Here is an 18,375-nt window from a genome sequence, read left to right on the forward strand (position 1 = left end):
TAAAAGTTTTTTTGACGTTCCGTTTATTGTCAATCGTGTTTTGAACATGACGCTCTGTAAAAGTGCGTAACGTTTCCTTTCTATTTTTTCTTCTCTCTTCTCTTCTGCTCTCATTTGTTATCTTCTCTCTATTCTCTTTTCTTTCTTTAATTGTCTTCCTTTCGTTTTCTTTTCATTCCTTTCCTTTAGAAAATGTTTTGATTTTCATGGAAATTTTAATATCACTGACGCGGGTGAAGCAAGCAGAACAGACAATATTAAATTTGATGACTTCTTTATTTGCTTGTTCAAGTACAACTATAATGATTAATACAATTTAACATTTCATGACATGATACTGCTAGGCTGCTCTCTAACTGTATGAAAATTGTACTCTCTTACTTGAGATGTATGAAAAGGTAAATGTACATAGGTATAGCTGGTATGCAAAAATATGATGTGTACATAGGTATAACCAGTATGCAAAAGTAGGATGTGTACATAGGTATAACTGGTATGCAAAAGTATGATTGTGGTTACAATTATTGACCATTATTATTAAATACATACTTTCGCTTAATGTACCACACCCAACATACTCCCTCCGTTGAAAGGGCTCCCTTTCAAGCGTCTTCGTTTTCCGGTAGCGGGGCTAGTCGATGTATAGCGTGTAGAATTGTACCTTTAGTCGTGCGTAAGTCAGCTACCCGCACCTTGCCGTCTTTCCCTGGAATTACGCTGATAACTCGAGCTAATAGCCATTGCTGTGGTTGAAGATTATCTTCGTGCACGAGCACCAATTGCCCGATTTTTATATTTGGCTCAGCTTTGGTCCATTTCCCTTTTTGTTGTAGTGTATGCAAATAATCACGGGTCCACTGCTTCCAAAATTGATTTTTTATATAAGTAATTCGTTGAAAATATGTTAAGTATGAAATATTTTTATCAACATCGAACTGCATATCAGGCAAGGCCTTTAGTGACGTTCCAATCAGGAAATGAGCAGGCGTAATTGCCTCAGTATCGTTTGGATCATTTGAGACCGTAGTAAGCGGGCGAGAATTCAGCACAGCTTCGATTTCGATGAAAAGAGTTTGAAGTTCTTCGTACGTAAGATTAGCTTGACCAAAATTTTTAAGCAACAGTGCTTTAGCTGACTTCACAGCGGCTTCCCAAAGTCCTCCAAAGTGGCCGTGGGGTATGAATCGAAAGTCAATCCCAATCTCGTTACTGTAGCTGATCACTTAGTTCAACGCCGTGTCATTTAAGTATTTTTCAGTAAACTCCTTAAGTCGCGAGGTAGCGCCAACGAAATTAGTTGCATTGTCACAAAACAAACGTGAAGGGATGCCGCGTCGACCAATGAATTGCTTAAGACAAAGCAAGAATGAATTGGTTGACAAATCTGAAACCAATTCGATGTGAACAGCTTACGCTGAAAAACACACAAATATGGCAGCGTAAGTTCTGTGGGGTTGCTTGCCTCGTAAGCGATAAGATGTGAGAAATGGGCCGCAAAAATCCACTCCTGATACAAAAAATGTTCGTTACGCCTTAACACGATCTTCAGGAAGGTCACCCATTATTTGACCGATAACCTTGGGCTTGTAATGAAAGCAGTGCGTACACTTGCGCACAACCTTGCGAACGATTTCGCGTCCATTCACGATCCAAATTCGTTGACGCAGTAACGAAAGCAATACTTTCGGTCCGACATGAAGATTGCTACGGTGCAAATATTCAATATAAAGATGAGTAAATCGATGTGATTTTGGTAAAAGTGCGGGATGCTTACAATCATAGGGAACCTCAGCATTTTTCAGTCGCCCGCCGACTCTTGAAATAAATCTGACGTTGTCGTTTGTGCTTATTAGTTGTAGAAACGGTCCGTTAGAGATCCGATTTGAGAATACCGCCAGATTTAAGGCAATTTATCTCAGTGCTAAAATGAATTCGTTGTATATCAGATACTATTATCCAAAAGATATAATCCAATTCGGTGGCTGGAATGTGTATCACGGTTTCGGGTTAATTTGACGATTTGGAGGAAATTTGTTGAAGGTGCGATATGCAAAAGAAACTATTCTGCTACTTGTGTTGCATGTGAATGCGATAACACAATACCGGCCCTGGATTCCGCGCTTTACGGAGTAATTAACCTTAATATAAGATCACAGTCTCCGGAGTTTATGAATCCCATTTTACCTATTTACTTTCAATTTAGCCTCTTCTTCCCTTAAAGCTGTCATATTTCTCTTCCTTTTTATGAGAAGTTAAGTGTAATCGTACCTTATATGGCTGTCGACGGTATGAGTATGCATATGAAGGCTTAGGTTCCAAGTTTTGGAAGTTGGGATAAATAAAAATATGATTTGCAAAGATATGAACGGTTGACTATCAATAGATATTTCACGCGCGCAACGCGTTATTTATTTGTCTGATCAACGCCCTAGATTGATGAGGAGTGTGATGACCAGTACCTAGGACCTACCTAATTATTTTCTATCTTTTAGTATTATTATTACTTATGATGTAAGTATTGTTCTCAATAAAGCCGTTTCATATGTCGCTTTCTATTTATGTACATAATATGTGGTCCAAATATGAACCAAATCGGACCGTAAATACGATTTTTTGACTATCTCGATACTTTTGCAACTAGGTTGCGATTTTTTTTATACTCACCTGAGCAAAGCTCACATAAGTATATTAATTTTGTTCGTATAATGGTAATCCGTAACGGCATAAACTAATCGAGATAGATATAGACTTCTATATATCAAAATGATCTGGACGAAAAAAGAAATGCATTTAGTCATGTCCACACGATAACTTGAGTAAATTTTGAGATATATTGGTGAAATTTGGTATGTAGGTTCCTGGGTACTCATCTCAGATGGCTATTTAAAATTAACGAAATCGGACTATAACCGCGCCCACTTTTTCGATATCGAAAATTTCGAAAAACCGAAAGAGTCCGATAATTCATTATCAAAGATGGATAAAGCAATGAAACTTGGTAGGTGGGTTGACCTTGTGACGCAGAATTGAAAATTAGTAAAATTTTGGATAATGGGCGTGGCACCGCCCACTTTTAAAAGAAGGTAATTTAAAAGTTTTGCAAGCTGTAATTTGGCAGTCGTTGAAGATATCATGATCAAATTTGGCAGGAACGTTACTCCTATTATTATAAGTGTGCTAAATAAAAATTCGCGAAATGTGACGAAGGTCACGCCACACAGTCGACCGTCTGTCCTTCCGCTTGGCCGTTAACATGCTAACTTGAGCAAAAATCGATATATCTTTACTAAACTTAGTGCACGTACATATCTGAACTCACTTTATCTTGGTATAAAAAATGGCCGAAATCCGACTATGGCCACGACCACTTTTTCGATATCGAAAATTACGAAAATTGAAAAAAAAATGCCATAATTCTATACCAAATATAAAAAAAAGGGATGAAACATGGTAATTGCATTGGTTTATGGACGCAAAATATAACTTTAGAAAAAACTTTGCAAAATGGGTGTGACACCCCCTATATTAAGTAGAAGAAAATGAAAAAGTTCTGCAGGGCGAAATCAAAAGCCCTTGGAATCTTGGCAGGAATACTATTCGTGGTATTACATACATATATAAATAAATTAGCGGTACCCAGCAGATGATGTTCTGGGTCACCCTGGTCCACATTTTGGTCGATATCTCGAAAACACCTTCACATATACAACTAAGGGCCACTCCATTTTAAAATTCTCATTAACACCTTTCATTTGATTCCCATATCGTACAAACATATTCTAGAGTCACCCCTGGTCCACCATTATGGCGATATCTCGAAAAGGCGTCCACATATAGAACTAAGGCCCACTCCCTTTTAAATAATCAGTAACACCTTTCAATTGATACCCATATCGTACAAACACATTCTAGAGTCACCCCTGGTCCACCTTTATGGCGATATCTCGAAAAGGCGTCCACATATAGAAATAAGGCCCACTCCCTTTTAAATAATCATTAACACCTTTCATATGATACCCATATCGTACAAACACATTCTAGAGTCACCCCTAGTCCACCTTTATGGCGATATCTCGAAAAGGCGTCCACCCATAGAACTAAGGCCCACTCCCTTTTAAAATACTCACTAACACCTTTCATTTGATACACATATCGTACAAACACATTCTAGAGTCACCCCTGGTCCACCTTTATGTAGATATCCCGAAATGGCGTCCACCTATAGAACTAAGGCCCACTCCCTTTTAAATAATCATTAACACCTTTCACTCGTATAAACGCATTCTAGAGTCACCCCTGGTCCACCTTTATGGCGATATCTGGAAAAGGCGTCGCCTATTGAACTAAGGCCACTCCCTTTTAAAATACTCACTAACACCTTTCATTTGATACCCATATCGTACAAACACATTCTAGAGTCACCCCTGGTCCACTTTTATGGCGATATCTCGATAAGGCGTCCACCTATAGAACTAAGGCCAACTTCCTTTTAAAATACTCATTAACACCTTTCGTTTGCTTCCCATATCGTACAAACACATTCTAGAGTCACCCCTGGTCCACCTTTATGGCGATATTCCGAAAAGGCGTCCACCTATAGAACTAAGGCCCACTCCCTTTTAAAATACTCATTAACACCTTTCATTTGATTCCCATATCGTACAAACACATTCTAGAGTCACCCCTGGTCCACCTTTATGGAGATATCTCGAAAAGGCGTCCACTTATAGAACTAAGGCCCACTCCCTTTTAAAATACTCACTAACACCTTTCATTTGATACCCATGTCATACAAACACATTCCAGGGTTACCCTAGGTTCATTTTCCTACATTCCCTTATTTTGTGTCCAAAGCTCTCAGCTGAGTATGTAATGTTCGGTTACACCCAAACTTAGCCTTCCTTACTTGTCATATGTCGCTTTCTATTCATGTACGTATTCAACCCTATTCTTGAATCCATCGTATGTTCGATTTTCGTAGATTCTACGAAAGTCCGTTCACTGAATCCATCGTAAGTTCGAAATTCGTAGAAAGCCTTCACTGAACTCACTCGAACTGTCAAATCGTAGAGTTTCGTACAAATTTTCTACGACGCGTATCAGCTTGCGGAAAAAAGTGAAATTATCTCAAATTCAGAATAAAAAGGAATATTAAACAAATAAAATGTAAGTATATTATTAAAAGTGATATTTATACTAATTAAATTGCAATATATTGTTATAATAGGTCCAAAACACAACTCGCCAACAATGTTCCCGCTTACTTGACCTATTGCAGCAGCACCCTGAAATGGTGCTAGGCTTTACAAAGTGCCCAAAGGAGGAGGTTAACCAATTTTGGGAAAACATTGCAAATAGTATTGCGCCACCAACCAAAGATGCAACTACCTAGAAAAACGTAATGGTTTTGTAATATGTATGTATGTATGCATATCGGCAACAGAGCTTCACAGATTTGGAAGAAAGCTTAAAAGAATTAAATTAAAATTAAATTACTAAAATATTTATTTAAATTTTTAAGGGTCTTATAATAATGACAGTTATTACAAAAACTATAAAACATGATTACACATTGAAACCTATATTTTTCGTAGAAATCCCTTTTTACGCTACGTTTCTCTTCGTTGGTCATATCTAAGTTAGTAAGGCATCTTTCAAAACTTTGGAAAATGTGGTCTGACACATCGGAGAGTCAAAATATTTTCCAACTCCGTGCTGATAGCTACCTTCCACAAAAAAAAAAAACGTAATACCGATGCTAAGCGTATTATAGGAGTCATTGAAGATGACCCACCGAACTGTGTACTTCCTTCATTTATAACACCGAGCACGTAGGTAAACGCAGCCTTGTTTAGGTGGAAAGTTTTTATAAAACACAATTTTTTAAAACCTTTATAAGTTCATTAAAACACGGATCCTTTCACATACATAGCCTCTTCTAATTTCAAGACTCCTCGCAATTTTTAAATCACGCCTTTCTTGCTCATTTTCTTCTAACAAAGCTGCAAATGATATGGAATCCATTTTAAGCACTAAACATTTATTTTAAATGATATAATGCAATTTTAAACTAAAATTTAAGTTGAAATTTTTTATTTACAATCGCTCAGCTGACTTCGAATAACCAAAATTTGACATTTTATGTTGGCAGCACTTTTTTCGGTTTCACATGAGTTCAGTGATAGCAAATTCTTCGTATTCGTAGCGGAGGGTTGTATTCGTAGATTTTCTACGATGGATTCAAGAATAGGGCTGATTATGTCTTCTAAACATGAACCAAATCGGACCACAAATACGATTTTTTTAATATTTCGATACATGCGCCACCTATCGGAGTTTTTTCTTATTATTGCATTGTCACCGCGTTCTGAACTATATTCCAAGTTGCAAGCTTCTAGCTTATCGGGAAGTTACTTAAATTTCAATTACAAAATTCGTAACGCTCGCTACACAGAGTCAAGCTAAATAAAACCGTTTAAAAATTGGTAGGTAATTTGTGTAAGGAGAGTTTCACGTTTTTTGTAGTCTACATGAAATACCTATGACCATGAATCTCTTATCTCAACAATATATGACGAAAACGTAAGTATTTGATGAAATTTGAAGCTGTTGAAAAGGGGGCAGAAATGACAGTTATAGGGGTATATAATATATATATCACCGATCTCTATGATTTTTTCAGAATCTTTTTTTGGATTAGTCTCTATACTCATAAGTTTTCCGATTTATGAAAGGTATGCGGCGTTGCAATTTCGATAACAGTGCCCTACAATTAACGCCATGTTAATACTTTCCTTTTCAACGCTTGCTGCTTTAATTTAGCTTCTATTTCCATTAAGGCCTTCATATTTCGCTCACGCGTCTCTGGATCTTCTTCTTTATGCGTAGTTGAGTGTATCCGTAGCTCCGAAGCAAAACGAAAAGCTAAGGGACAAAACCTACATCTGTGTAGATTATCACCCAGATGTAGACGTAAATGCCCATTCAGTGCACCCATTGAAGCAAAGCACCGTTCGCAGTATTTGCATTTATATGGTTTTTCACCGGTATGAGTACGCACATGCTGCCTTAGAGACGCAGCTCGTGTAAATCTATTTAATACAGTCAGAAAATAAAGTTAGAAACAATTTGGTGAAACATATTAAGACGAGGATTTTTATGATAACTTACCGCTTTTTACAAAAATCGCATTTATGGGGCTTTTCACCGCTATGCATTAGTTTATGTCGATTTAAGACCGGTTTTGTTTTAAAATGTTTGCCACAAATATCGCATCCGTTCTTGTCACGTATGTTTTTGTAACTGAAAAAAAAAAAACAGGTAATCAAGACAATAAAAAAACGAGTTTATTTTTTGATATTAAAAAGAAGCGAGGATTTGAATTTTGTAACTAAACTAACAATTTTTTGGCTACTAAAAAGTCGAGTATGTTCAAATTTAAACACGGTCTTAAAACTTTTTAGTATTTTTAGGCCCACTTGCAGAACCGCAAGTTATTTTTTAGCTCACAGCTAATTTCAAATATGTATGAGTTTAACCCATCATGTTAGGTTAATTTTAAATTAGGTTAGGTTGAACTGGCCGGTCCATGAGGACCTCACATAGACTGATTGAGTCCGTAGTGTTACCAGAAGTTTGTTTTAACGACCAAACTGAAAAACCCTATCAAAAACCAGGACCTATGTTATAAAATAAATCTTAGCCTGGCAAGTGCAGGGCACGAGCACAGAACGTGCTCGATCGTTTCCTCCTCCAACCCGCACTTCCTACATCTGCTATCACTGACCAAGCCTAATTTAAAGGCATGTGACGCCAGAAGGCAGTGTCCAGTCAGAATACCCGTCATGAGTCTACAGCCCTCTCTTTTTAATTATAGAAGCATCTGTGTTAGTCTAAGGTTGTAAGACCTACACATAATCTTCGACACTTTACAGCCCCGCGCTTGAACCCACGCCTTTCCCGCTTGGTCGATCATGTGCACCTCTCGCCTTCGCTTAATCTCGCCCTATCTAATTGGGACGTCTACGGAGCAAGCTTCAAGGGATGCACCCTTTTTAGCTAGTTCGTCCGATTTTTCATTCCCAGCTATTCTCATATGCCCTGGGACCCAATATAGATGTATGCTTCTCCCTGTCCCGATTCTCTCCAGAGACTGCTTTCACTCTAACACGCATTTAGATGCTGTGCTATGCGAGATTATTGCCTTAATTGCTGCTTGACTGTCATATAAAAGTTAACACGGTTGCAGCTTAAGCTATTCTCTTCCAGGGTTTCTACTGCTTTGGTTACGGCTAATATTTCCGCTTAGAAAACGCTACAGTAATCCGGCAGCCTATAGGATCTGCTTATTTCCGGATCAGGGCAGTATACCGCAGACCCTACTCCTTCCACTACTTTGGAACCATCGGTGTACACATGTATCGCCTCGTCCGCCATTTGCGCACCCCTCCGCCAACCGTCCACCTCTATTGTGGCATTAAGATCTCCCTCGAAGCGCAGATAGGGAATCATGTAGTCTGTTCGTCTTGTGATTGATGACGCTATACTCCTATGGCCATATGGTCGGCGCTCAAGCTGCCCTGAAGCACCGAGCCTGGTTGAGGTCGTTAACGCTTTGTTCTTTGCTACCAAGTCTACAGGTGGAATGTGCAGAATGGCATACAGTGCAGCCGTCGGGGTTGTTTTCAGGGCTCCCGTAATGCTAAGCATCGATAGTCTGCATACCCCCTCTAATTTTTTGAGGTATGTTGTTTTTTGTGTGGCTTTCCACCAAACAAGAACTCCATAGTATAAAATTGGGCTTACAATCGCTGTAAAAACCCAATGAGAAAGAGAGGGCGATAGGCCCCACGTACACCTCAGCATTCTTTTGCATGCATAGAGTGCCGTTAAGGCCTTCTTGACCCTCTCCTCCACGTTGAGCTTCCATGACAGCTTACTGTCTAGGATGATTCCTAGATATTTTGTGCAAGGTTTCTCCTGTAAGGTTACCCCTCCTAACTTAGGCCTGGTCCAATTTGGGACCTTGTACCTCTTTGTAAACAACACCATATCCGTCTTCTCCGCGTTGACTTTCAACCCGACATTAGATGCCCAGGTATGAATATCCCGAAGAGCCCGATCCATCAAAGAACTAATCGTTGGGAGGTACTTTCCACTTATGACAATTGCAACGTCATCTGCGTAAGCCTTAAGTTTTACGGGTCCCTCATCGCTTTGCCTGAGCAGCGTCCACAGCAGAGGTGATAGCACCCCTCCCTGCGGCGTGCCCCTGATTTCGTGGCCTCGTATAATCCCCATTGTGATGTAATCTTCCTGCAATTTAACATGCAGCCGATTCATCTGGTTAAGGCTGGATGTACTTTAATGTAATTAAGACCATCCATAATCGTCCATTTAGAAACATTATTGAAAGCACCGGCAATGTCTAAGAAGACTCCTAGAGCATATTCCTTATATTCTATGGCTTTCTCTATGCTTATTACCACCCTATGCAATGCGGTGTCTACCGACTTGCCTTTGGTGTACGCATGCTGTGTTGTGGAGAGCAGCTTTTCATCCACGTTGGACTTTATGTACACATCTATCAGCCTCTCAAAGGTTTTGAGCAGAAATGATGTTAAGCTAATAGGTCTATAGTCTTTGGGATACACGTGACCGATCTTCCCCGCCTTTGGTAGAAAAGCTACACGAGCAGTTCTCCAAGACTGCGGTACATGATTCAGTCTTATACACCCATCGAATATTATGTTAAGCCATTCCACGACCGCCCTACTTTAGACTTGTAGCATGGCCGGTAATATACCATCTGGGCCCGGCGATTTAAACTTAGAAAACGTCTTCACTGCCCACTCGATCTTGGTATCGGTCACCAAGCCCGGCACTACTAGCTCCGTGATCGAAGTGTGAGTGATTTCTGCTGGCTCTTCTAAACCGTCTCCCGATGGGAAATGTGTATCGAGAAGCACCTCAAGGGATTCCTCACTATTACGTGACCATTCCCCGTTCTCTTTCTTTATTAGTCCCTGGACTATGTTTCCCTTTGCTAGGACTTTTTTCAACCATGCTGTTTCGTACAGAAACTTTTCCATGAGTTTCTCTTCGCCCTGGTAATTTCACGCTTGTAGATCCTCAGTAGATCCCTGTACTCGTCCCGACACGCTTCGCTTTCCGCGGTCTTTGCGAGCTTAAACATTTCTTTTACCTGTCTTCTTAGAAGACTCAGCTCATTGCTCCACCATGGCGGCTTTGCTTTTCCTCTGAATCTTCTTAGAGGGCCTGCTCTGTTATACGCAGTAATAAGCGTCCTTGTTAGGAATTCGTTGGACTCCTCCAGTTCTTCCACATGGGAAACCTCTTTGGGTTGTCCCAATTTTGTTTCTACCTGTTTCTTGAATTTCGTTCAGTTCTTTGACCTAGGGTTTATAAAGATTCCTCCCTTCTCTACCCTCTTTGATGGGATTCCGAAACTGCTATACGCATGGTCGGAGAAGAATGGTCTATCAAGAACCATCCAATCATACCTTGATATATCACGCTCGGAGCTCAATGTTATATCCAGAACATTGCTGGATGTTGGACCAATGTATGTAGGGACATTTCCCCTGTTGGCTATCTGCAAATTGGTTTGCAGGATGTAACAAAATAGAGATTCGCCTCTCTCGTTCGTATCTGCTCCTCCCCACGCATTGTGGTGCGCTTTTGCATCTGCGCCTATGACCAACCGCCCTTTGCGCCCTTCCTCCTGTACTAGCCTTTTGCACTCCATCGGTGGAACCTCCGCAGCATGGGCCATGTAGCAGGATGCCAGGATAAATGTATGTATTGCCTGCTTATTCTTTTGCTCAACGGCCACCGCTACGAGATCCTCAGTGGTGTAATTAGGCAGCATATATGAATGCAGCTGTTTCCTTACCATTACTACAGCTCGCACCCGTCCTTCCGTTTGTGCGTAGTAAACGCCAAACCCGCGCTAAGTCCAGAAACCTTTCCTCCCGATGAGAGCCACGGCTCCTGGATCAGCGCCACGTCAAACGAACCCTCCTCAAAGCTTAGGAGGAGTTCGCTCGACGCCACTTTACTGTGTTGGAGGTTTATCTGTAGGACTCGCAGCACCATTAGGCTGTTTGTCCCCCTCCAGCACCTTGTAGTGGCGCTTGTAGCCGAATTAACATTCCTATCTCACATTAACTATAATTCTACTTGACAGACTAATTTTGTTTTGCATAAGATTAATAGAATGCGAACTTTTCGATCATAAGCTTCCAATCAAAATTTTTGATTGAATTTTAGTACAACTATATCTACATTTTTTATTTTTTTTTTTTTTATATCTGCTTTATCTTTATTATTTTGTTCTATAATTTTAGTTCTTATTTAGTTATACCTACATTACTTTACCTTATTAAGGTTAAATTCTAATTAGAAGTACCGAATTTCGAATTACTTTCATATCGAAACACTCGAACTTCCGGTTTTGTCATTTGCTAATCTAGGAATTGCCACTTGTAAGCCATATTAATGTTTACACTAACATTTATCATTATGTCTATTTTTAAGATCTTGAAATCACGCTACTCGCGATGATTAAGCAAGAACAAAAAAGTCCCGCAAGTTGCGGCAAGCAAAGCTGAAGAACGCAGTGGTTCGGCCCCTTTCAGTTTGATCTTTCAAAGAGTTAAGATCTCATATTTTTTAATTCGAGCTTCGAAGTTCGCTTCGAAATGTTCGCGATAATCGAAATAAAATAATTTATAAAATTCGCGATATTTTAATCGACGAAATTAATTATAATATTCTACAACTTTCGAAAATGGAAAAGTTTCCTGAAATCCAGCATGGAGTTTCATCATCCTCTGAGGACGAGTTCCTGTGGATATTTTCCCTCATTTCATCTTTTCTTTGGATGCGTCATATTCCCTAGTGCATAAAAGAGTGAAGTTCGCCAAGTTTTTACTTAGCTTTAAAAGAAAATCACTTTTTTTTCTAGCTGGCTTGAGGTCTGAGTTGAAATAAAAACACAAGGGTTTTTTATATATTACCAATATATTTCGATTACACACGGTAATCGTCTTCAGGGTGAACACTACAAAACATAAAAACAACAAAATAAATAAATAAATAACAAATTTCCTAACATACAAATTTAAAAAAATTATAACATACATTTTTTACACGTTAAAAAGAAAAAATTTAATTTTCCGAACTTGAAATATTGTTCCTATTTCTAAAACTTTTGATTAAAATTTAAATCTTGTTTTCTTAGAAATTTAAAGAAAAAGAAAGAAAATAAAATTCCATAATTCTTAATTTTTGCTAAAAATGTGGAAAAATTAATATACAAATGTAAGGTGTAGGTACATACATTTAATCATTACACATATTGGTGTCTATACCTAATCTTTCTTAAAGAAGAAGAAGCAGGAATAAAGTAGTGATTTTTTGAGGAGAAAATTTATTAAAGCTAAATTTTGATTTCCTCTTGGAAAAAAAAGAGAGTTAGAAAATACATATTAAATCATTAGCTTTTAAAAATTGTGTTAAAAATCATTAAAAACTAAAAATACATAAAATAATGTGGAATAAAATATGTATACCTAAATATTCACAAAGTATACACATATACATAAATATGTATACTAGCGCATACCTATATCAGTGAGAGAATTTTTGGTGTGTAACTAGTATTTTGATTAGAGAGAAAGTGTTTAGAAATTATGTTAATAAATTTTCAAGAAAGTAAATAAAAACGGAATTTAGAGTTAAAGTGTAATAAATACTAGTCAAATAATTATGGATTCGATTAAATAGTTTGTTTGTGTTCCATACATTAACTTTGCATTATTAAATGCGCGATAAAGTGTGATACAAAAGAAAATCGCATGCGATTTTTCGAATGCGTATAATTCTCATAGCATCGGTAAAGTTTCACCTCATTGTGATTTTTAATAAATTATGTAGTTCGAAGACTACACAGGAAAGGGAAATAAATAATTTTTTTTTTGTTTTTGTTTAACATATAAACCGAAAACAACAACAAGTTTAGATGTTAATAATTTTCGATTTACAGCATACATTTTGTTCCAGGTCCTCTGCTGAAAGATCTTTCAACGTTGGAGCCGTAAGTGGTGAGTGTACTTTGTTTTTGTTATTTCTCTCACATAATTTTTGGTTATGCTGTGTTGGCGAGCGCATGATATACGCATTATTATTCATTTCTCTTTTCGCATAATTTTGCTAACTTAGATAAAGTTAGTGTTGCCAGATTCGTACATAAAAGTACCACCATACGTTTTTTTATCTCACGATTTTTTTTAATCATGCAAAGTAATAATGAAACCACAACATTAGACCGAAAAATGCTTAAATACGTAAGTTTGTAAAATAGGTTAGTTTTTTTTTTCTTTTGCTTAGAAGACTATATTAAAATTTTAAAAGAAAAAAATATGAATATGTTTAAATAATATTAGTTTTAAAGAAAAACTTTCATATTGTTATGCAACCGAATTAGCCCGTAAAATATATATTTTTTCTAACCAGAATTCTAAATCTGTGTACAGATGTCAAAAGGCAATTTTTTTTTGATAATTTTAAAATGCTTATTTGTAAAGAATTTTTGAATATCAGTTGCAACATAGACTTTTATTTCAAAATAGCGAAGCCGTTCACTTAGGATTGATTATGGTTAAAATTAAGTTTTGGTCTATTTAATAAATATTGTCAATTTCAAAATGACTTGCTAAACTTTTTTTTTTGTGATTCCTTGGCCTGATATTAGATAAGTATGGTAAGTGTTAGGGATTTCCGGGTTAGTTTTGTTTTAGTTGGAGACTACGGAAATCATGGTAGGGAGGGCGATTGTGGCAACAACACCATGCAACATGCCCCGTACTGAAACCAATGCGACATCAAGACTTGTAAGCCACTGTAGGTATCCGCTTTCCTTTAGGTATCTCTTTTTCTTGGCACGATAAATAAAATAATTATGCTGTAGTGTGAGCTGACAGCGAAAGGTAGGAGCAAGAACTCCACTCCGTTAGCCGACGAGCAAGAGCCGGATTTAAAGACGTGCACCCGCTCCTTACTTTTTGCATAAACTGCGAGATACAGTAAGTACCTTCCAATCCTGTGTCGGTATGTTCGGATTCTGATTCTGCAGAAGTCGCAGTGTATCCTCCGACTTCATCACGCATGGTATCCATATCTTAACTTTTGGTATCGTGGGGATTTGCGCTTTATCCACCACCTCAAAGCGCGCGTTCGTACCTTGCCTTTGGAGGTTCGGAACCACTTCCTCCAGCCACCGCAAGCTCGCGATGTTGTCGCACGCTATCATCTTCACACCATTATACCATCCCGCCGAATCAAAGGTTGGAAGGGGCTTACTTGGTTCTTCCCGCATCATCTTAAGCATTAAGCTAATAAGCTCCCTTTCCACAGATCTCCACCTTTCAGTAGTCATTTGTCCGAAAGGACTGCTACGATCAACCAGCGCCACAGTCAGTGACTGCTTTGCCACATCACTCATCTTCTTGGGAAAAGCCGGAGTCTTAGAGTTATCTCCCTTTGGCACCTCCGAGAAACCCGGAGTCTTAGCGTTAACTCCCTTTGGCACCTCCGAGAAAGCCGGAGTCTTAGCGTTATCTCCCTTTGGCTTATCTCCTACTTCCGTAGTTGGAACTTCCCTCTGACTCGCAGCTTTCGAGGTAGTTGCTACCTCGTTATTGGGGCCCATCTGTCTTACAGCTTTGGGCCTACTTGTCTTGTCTATGCGACTGACCTGCCTCGCGGCTCTAGGACTGGGTCCTTTCTGCCTCTTGAAGGCAGGCTTGTCGCCCTCCGTCAAACGTTGCCTCTTCATTCTGCCATTCGAGCCTTCTTCCTCCTCGTACCGGTTGCAAAACCGAGGGTTTCTCGCAGCAAACCTTTTGAACTGCCTTCGACCTACTTCTACCGCTTCATGGGCCCATTCCAAGTGCTCGATTTCCCCTTCTGTTGTGTCGACCACTGCTCCCAAGCGTTGTACAATTCTTAGTTTTGCACGGTACTGCGAGAGAGGTCTTTTACTTCCTCTGCTCCGTACCCTTCTCCACTCTTCTACTCCGTTTTCATATGTGTGCGTCTCCAACAAGGAGTTCATTGAATCAGCACTACTCTCGCTCCCAGAGTCCGACGCATCGCTTAATTCGTTTTTGTCGTTCTTGGATTGCGACTCAGTCCTCCTCTTTACATCGTCCTTGTTACAATCAGATAATGAGTCGTTCATCTTGGTCGTACGACCACCTGTCTGACAAGGCGGGCTCAGCGGTCCAGTATTATATACGGGGAAAAAACCGTGCGCCACAGCAGCGCCCCTTAAGGCCATAAATACTTCCGGAGTTGGCCCGGTATCGGGAAGGCTCCGTTCGAATATAGCCGAATTTATCTCCTGGCTGCAAATCGTCCAATAGGCACGGTCCGCATAACACCCCGGATTAGGGGGTTGGCAGTTCTTGGTCGCCGACATCCCGCCGCCCTCCTATGAGGCGAAACGGCTTAGATGTCAGTCCTAAACAGCTCCGCCTCATAGTCGGGAAGCTATGGAGTTCGGCTAAGCCCTCAAACCAGAGACAAGGTGCCTACCCTAGTGAGGGCAACTGCTCCTAAAGTACGCGAACATATTTGACCAAGATGGTTCCAAACCAGGCCGCACCAGCGTTGTGAAACATCAAATTGATACTGGAGATGCGAGGCCGATCCGTCAAGCTCCTCGTAGTGTTCCACTGGCGAAGCTGGAAGTTGTGAGTCAAATCGTACAAGAAATAAGCGACAGCGGCGTCATCGAACAATCAGCTAACCCATGGAGCTCACCGGTGGTACTTGTGAAGAAGCAAGATGGAAGTTGAATGACGTCACGAAAAAATATAGCTTCCCATTGCCAAGAATTGACTTATTTTATTTTATTATATACACAGTGGTCCAGAAAAGTCTACGGACAGCAAAGTTTCTTAAAAAATCATTGTTTTTGCTTTAAATTGTTTAATTATGTTACTCATTGTGATTTCAGTTATATTTAACTTTTTATTTTATTTTATTATATATACAGTGGTCCAAAAAAGTCTACGTACATTCTAGTATAATAATTCATTCTAGTATAATAATGTACAACTTACAAGCAGATCGCATGTTTCGCTGATTTTTGGCATTTATTTTTATATGCCTGACATCGAGAATTCTAACACAATTTATTAAGTAGTTATCAAAAAAATTTAAGGCTGCGGAAAAATAGTGAATTTCTATATTTGGCTTACGTGTGCGGTATTACCAGACTAGTAAATAATCAATACTAAAGCTAAAACTCGTATCCCAATCCGATGCACTGTTATTTGTAACAGAAGTCCACTCGCATGGTTAGTTATCATTCTTTAGGGCTCATCATCAGAGGGTATGTCAGGCAGGTCATCATCTTGGATTTCAAACGACGTATGTCTCTTTCGAGTTTCAATGGTATCTTTTTTTGAATAAGGTCCGAAACTTAGAAGGTATTTGTCTAAACTGTTTAATTTCTCGTTAATACTTTCCGCATCTGGTTCTTTCATGTGATTGAATAATTCGTTACGGGTGATTACTCGACCAGAGAAACCTTAATTAAAAAAATCTTAATACAGTATATACAGAACATACAAAAAAAATGTTACGTCATCGAGTGCGGTTTTTGGAGTACATTGGCCAAATAGATCTGAGATTCGGTATCAGCGCATTGATTCACTAAACAAGATCAAATTCTACAATTGCGTTTCTAAACGTGAGATTAACCTCCAAACTGAGTCTCATTAAAATCAGACATCTTTTAATATAACCGCCCACAAGAGTAGGGGGCGTGGCACGGTACCAATCATCACCATATTGCATATATATTCTTTTTATGCTACAACAAGATCACGCGCCGAATTTCAACTAAATTGGAGTACGTTTACTATTTTTTATTGCTCACCCTATGGAGATGGCACCACTGTGCAACGCTCAAAATTACCAATTTTTTTTCAAAAAGCGGGAATAAGTGGGACCAGTCTTTCCACTATTTAAATTAACAAAACACGGGCTGTCTAAAAAAATTGGAATCAATGTGGGGCAAAGCGGAGCACTAAAACAAAAACCTTTCGGAAAAAAAAAATTGGGAAAAAATTTTGCCCAAATACATCACTTTTTAAAAATTGTATTACGAAGGCGTTAAAGACTATATAAATCTTAAAATACATAAATATTAACACACTTACCTGTTTCATAAGAATCCATGGCTTCTTTTTTATAAACTTCACTGAAACCCGTAAAGATATCAATTGAAAATGTATATACTCTAAGAACGTGAAAAACTGCCGCAAGATACGCACGAATGGTCCAACTTTGAGTAGATGTCGACACTAGGCATTTGAATCATGAAAATAAATAATTATTGATTCTAATACGCTAGAGTATTGGCCTACTAAAAATATTTTTTTTTTATTTGCTGCGTTTTGAAAAATTGATTTTTGGCCGCCCAGATTGCTCAAATACCTCTATGTGCGATGCCTGGTTTTTACTTGTTAAAGGACAATTTGAAATTAACAATATCAAAGATGATAATATAAAATTTCAAAATGTTTTAGTTACTCTTCAACGAGATAGTATATCTAAAATTTTAGAAGTTATTAACCCTCCTCCTGTTTTCAATAACTATGATACAATCAAAAAGTGAAAGAAATGTGAAAGATTTTCTCTTAATGAAGAAAAACGATTAGAACAATTATTTTCAAAAACTGAACTTGATGATCGTTCTCTATCTGAATTATTCAGATTTATGAATATAAGTGATACTGACTCCATTGTAAGTCAAGAATTACTTTTCAAATTATGGATTCGTAAATTGCCACAAGAAATACAAATCCATTTAACTTCTAGTAACAATCAAAATAATGATGAAGTAATTATTTTAGCTGACAAACTTTTTGATTTAATCAACAAACCTCATTCTTCCAAATCTCCTATAGTTTAGAGTATAAATAATAATATTTTAGAACAATGCGTTAAAAATTTAACTGAATTAACTACGGCTATTTATCAAAATTTAAATAAAATTTCTAATGATATTAATCAATTACAAATCCGATCAAGATCTAAAGAAAGAAATAGATCTAAATCTCAAAAATTTTCAAGATCCAGAAATTTTTCAAACAATTTTAATTCACAAACAAATATTTGTTGGTATCACAAAAAATTTAAGAATAACGCTCTTAAATGTATACCCCTATGAAATTTTAATCAAAATCATAATTCAAATTCCGAACAAATGACGGTGACGGATAATAGAACTATTATTAAACCTACTCGTCGCCTATTCATATTTATATTTATTCATAT

General features: G+C 38.2%; 1 protein-coding gene and 1 long non-coding RNA gene across 3 annotated transcripts in view; both read right to left on the reverse strand.

Moving 5' to 3' along the window:
• LOC137249168 (zinc finger protein 595-like) overlaps positions 1-18,375 on the reverse strand; it is a 139,457-nt gene that overhangs the window by 61,608 nt on the left and 59,474 nt on the right. For both annotated transcript variants that reach the window (XM_067780455.1, XM_067780456.1), the window contains exons 4-5: positions 7,171-7,302; positions 6,795-7,091 (exon numbers count right to left, since the gene is read on the reverse strand). In XM_067780455.1, coding sequence (XP_067636556.1) covers positions 6,795-7,091; positions 7,171-7,302 — 429 coding nt within the window. The remainder of the gene's footprint in view (positions 1-6,794; positions 7,092-7,170; positions 7,303-18,375) is intronic.
• Positions 550-2,648, reverse strand: LOC137249178 (uncharacterized). Its single transcript, XR_010952271.1, has 2 exons — positions 1,775-2,648; positions 550-1,704 (listed from the first exon to the last, which is right to left on the reverse strand). It is a non-coding gene; the product is annotated as an uncharacterized lncRNA (long non-coding RNA).

The sequence above is a fragment of the Eurosta solidaginis genome, chromosome 4 (genome assembly GCF_040869045.1).
Source record: "Eurosta solidaginis isolate ZX-2024a chromosome 4, ASM4086904v1, whole genome shotgun sequence".
Lineage (NCBI taxonomy): Eukaryota > Metazoa > Arthropoda > Insecta > Diptera > Tephritidae > Eurosta > Eurosta solidaginis.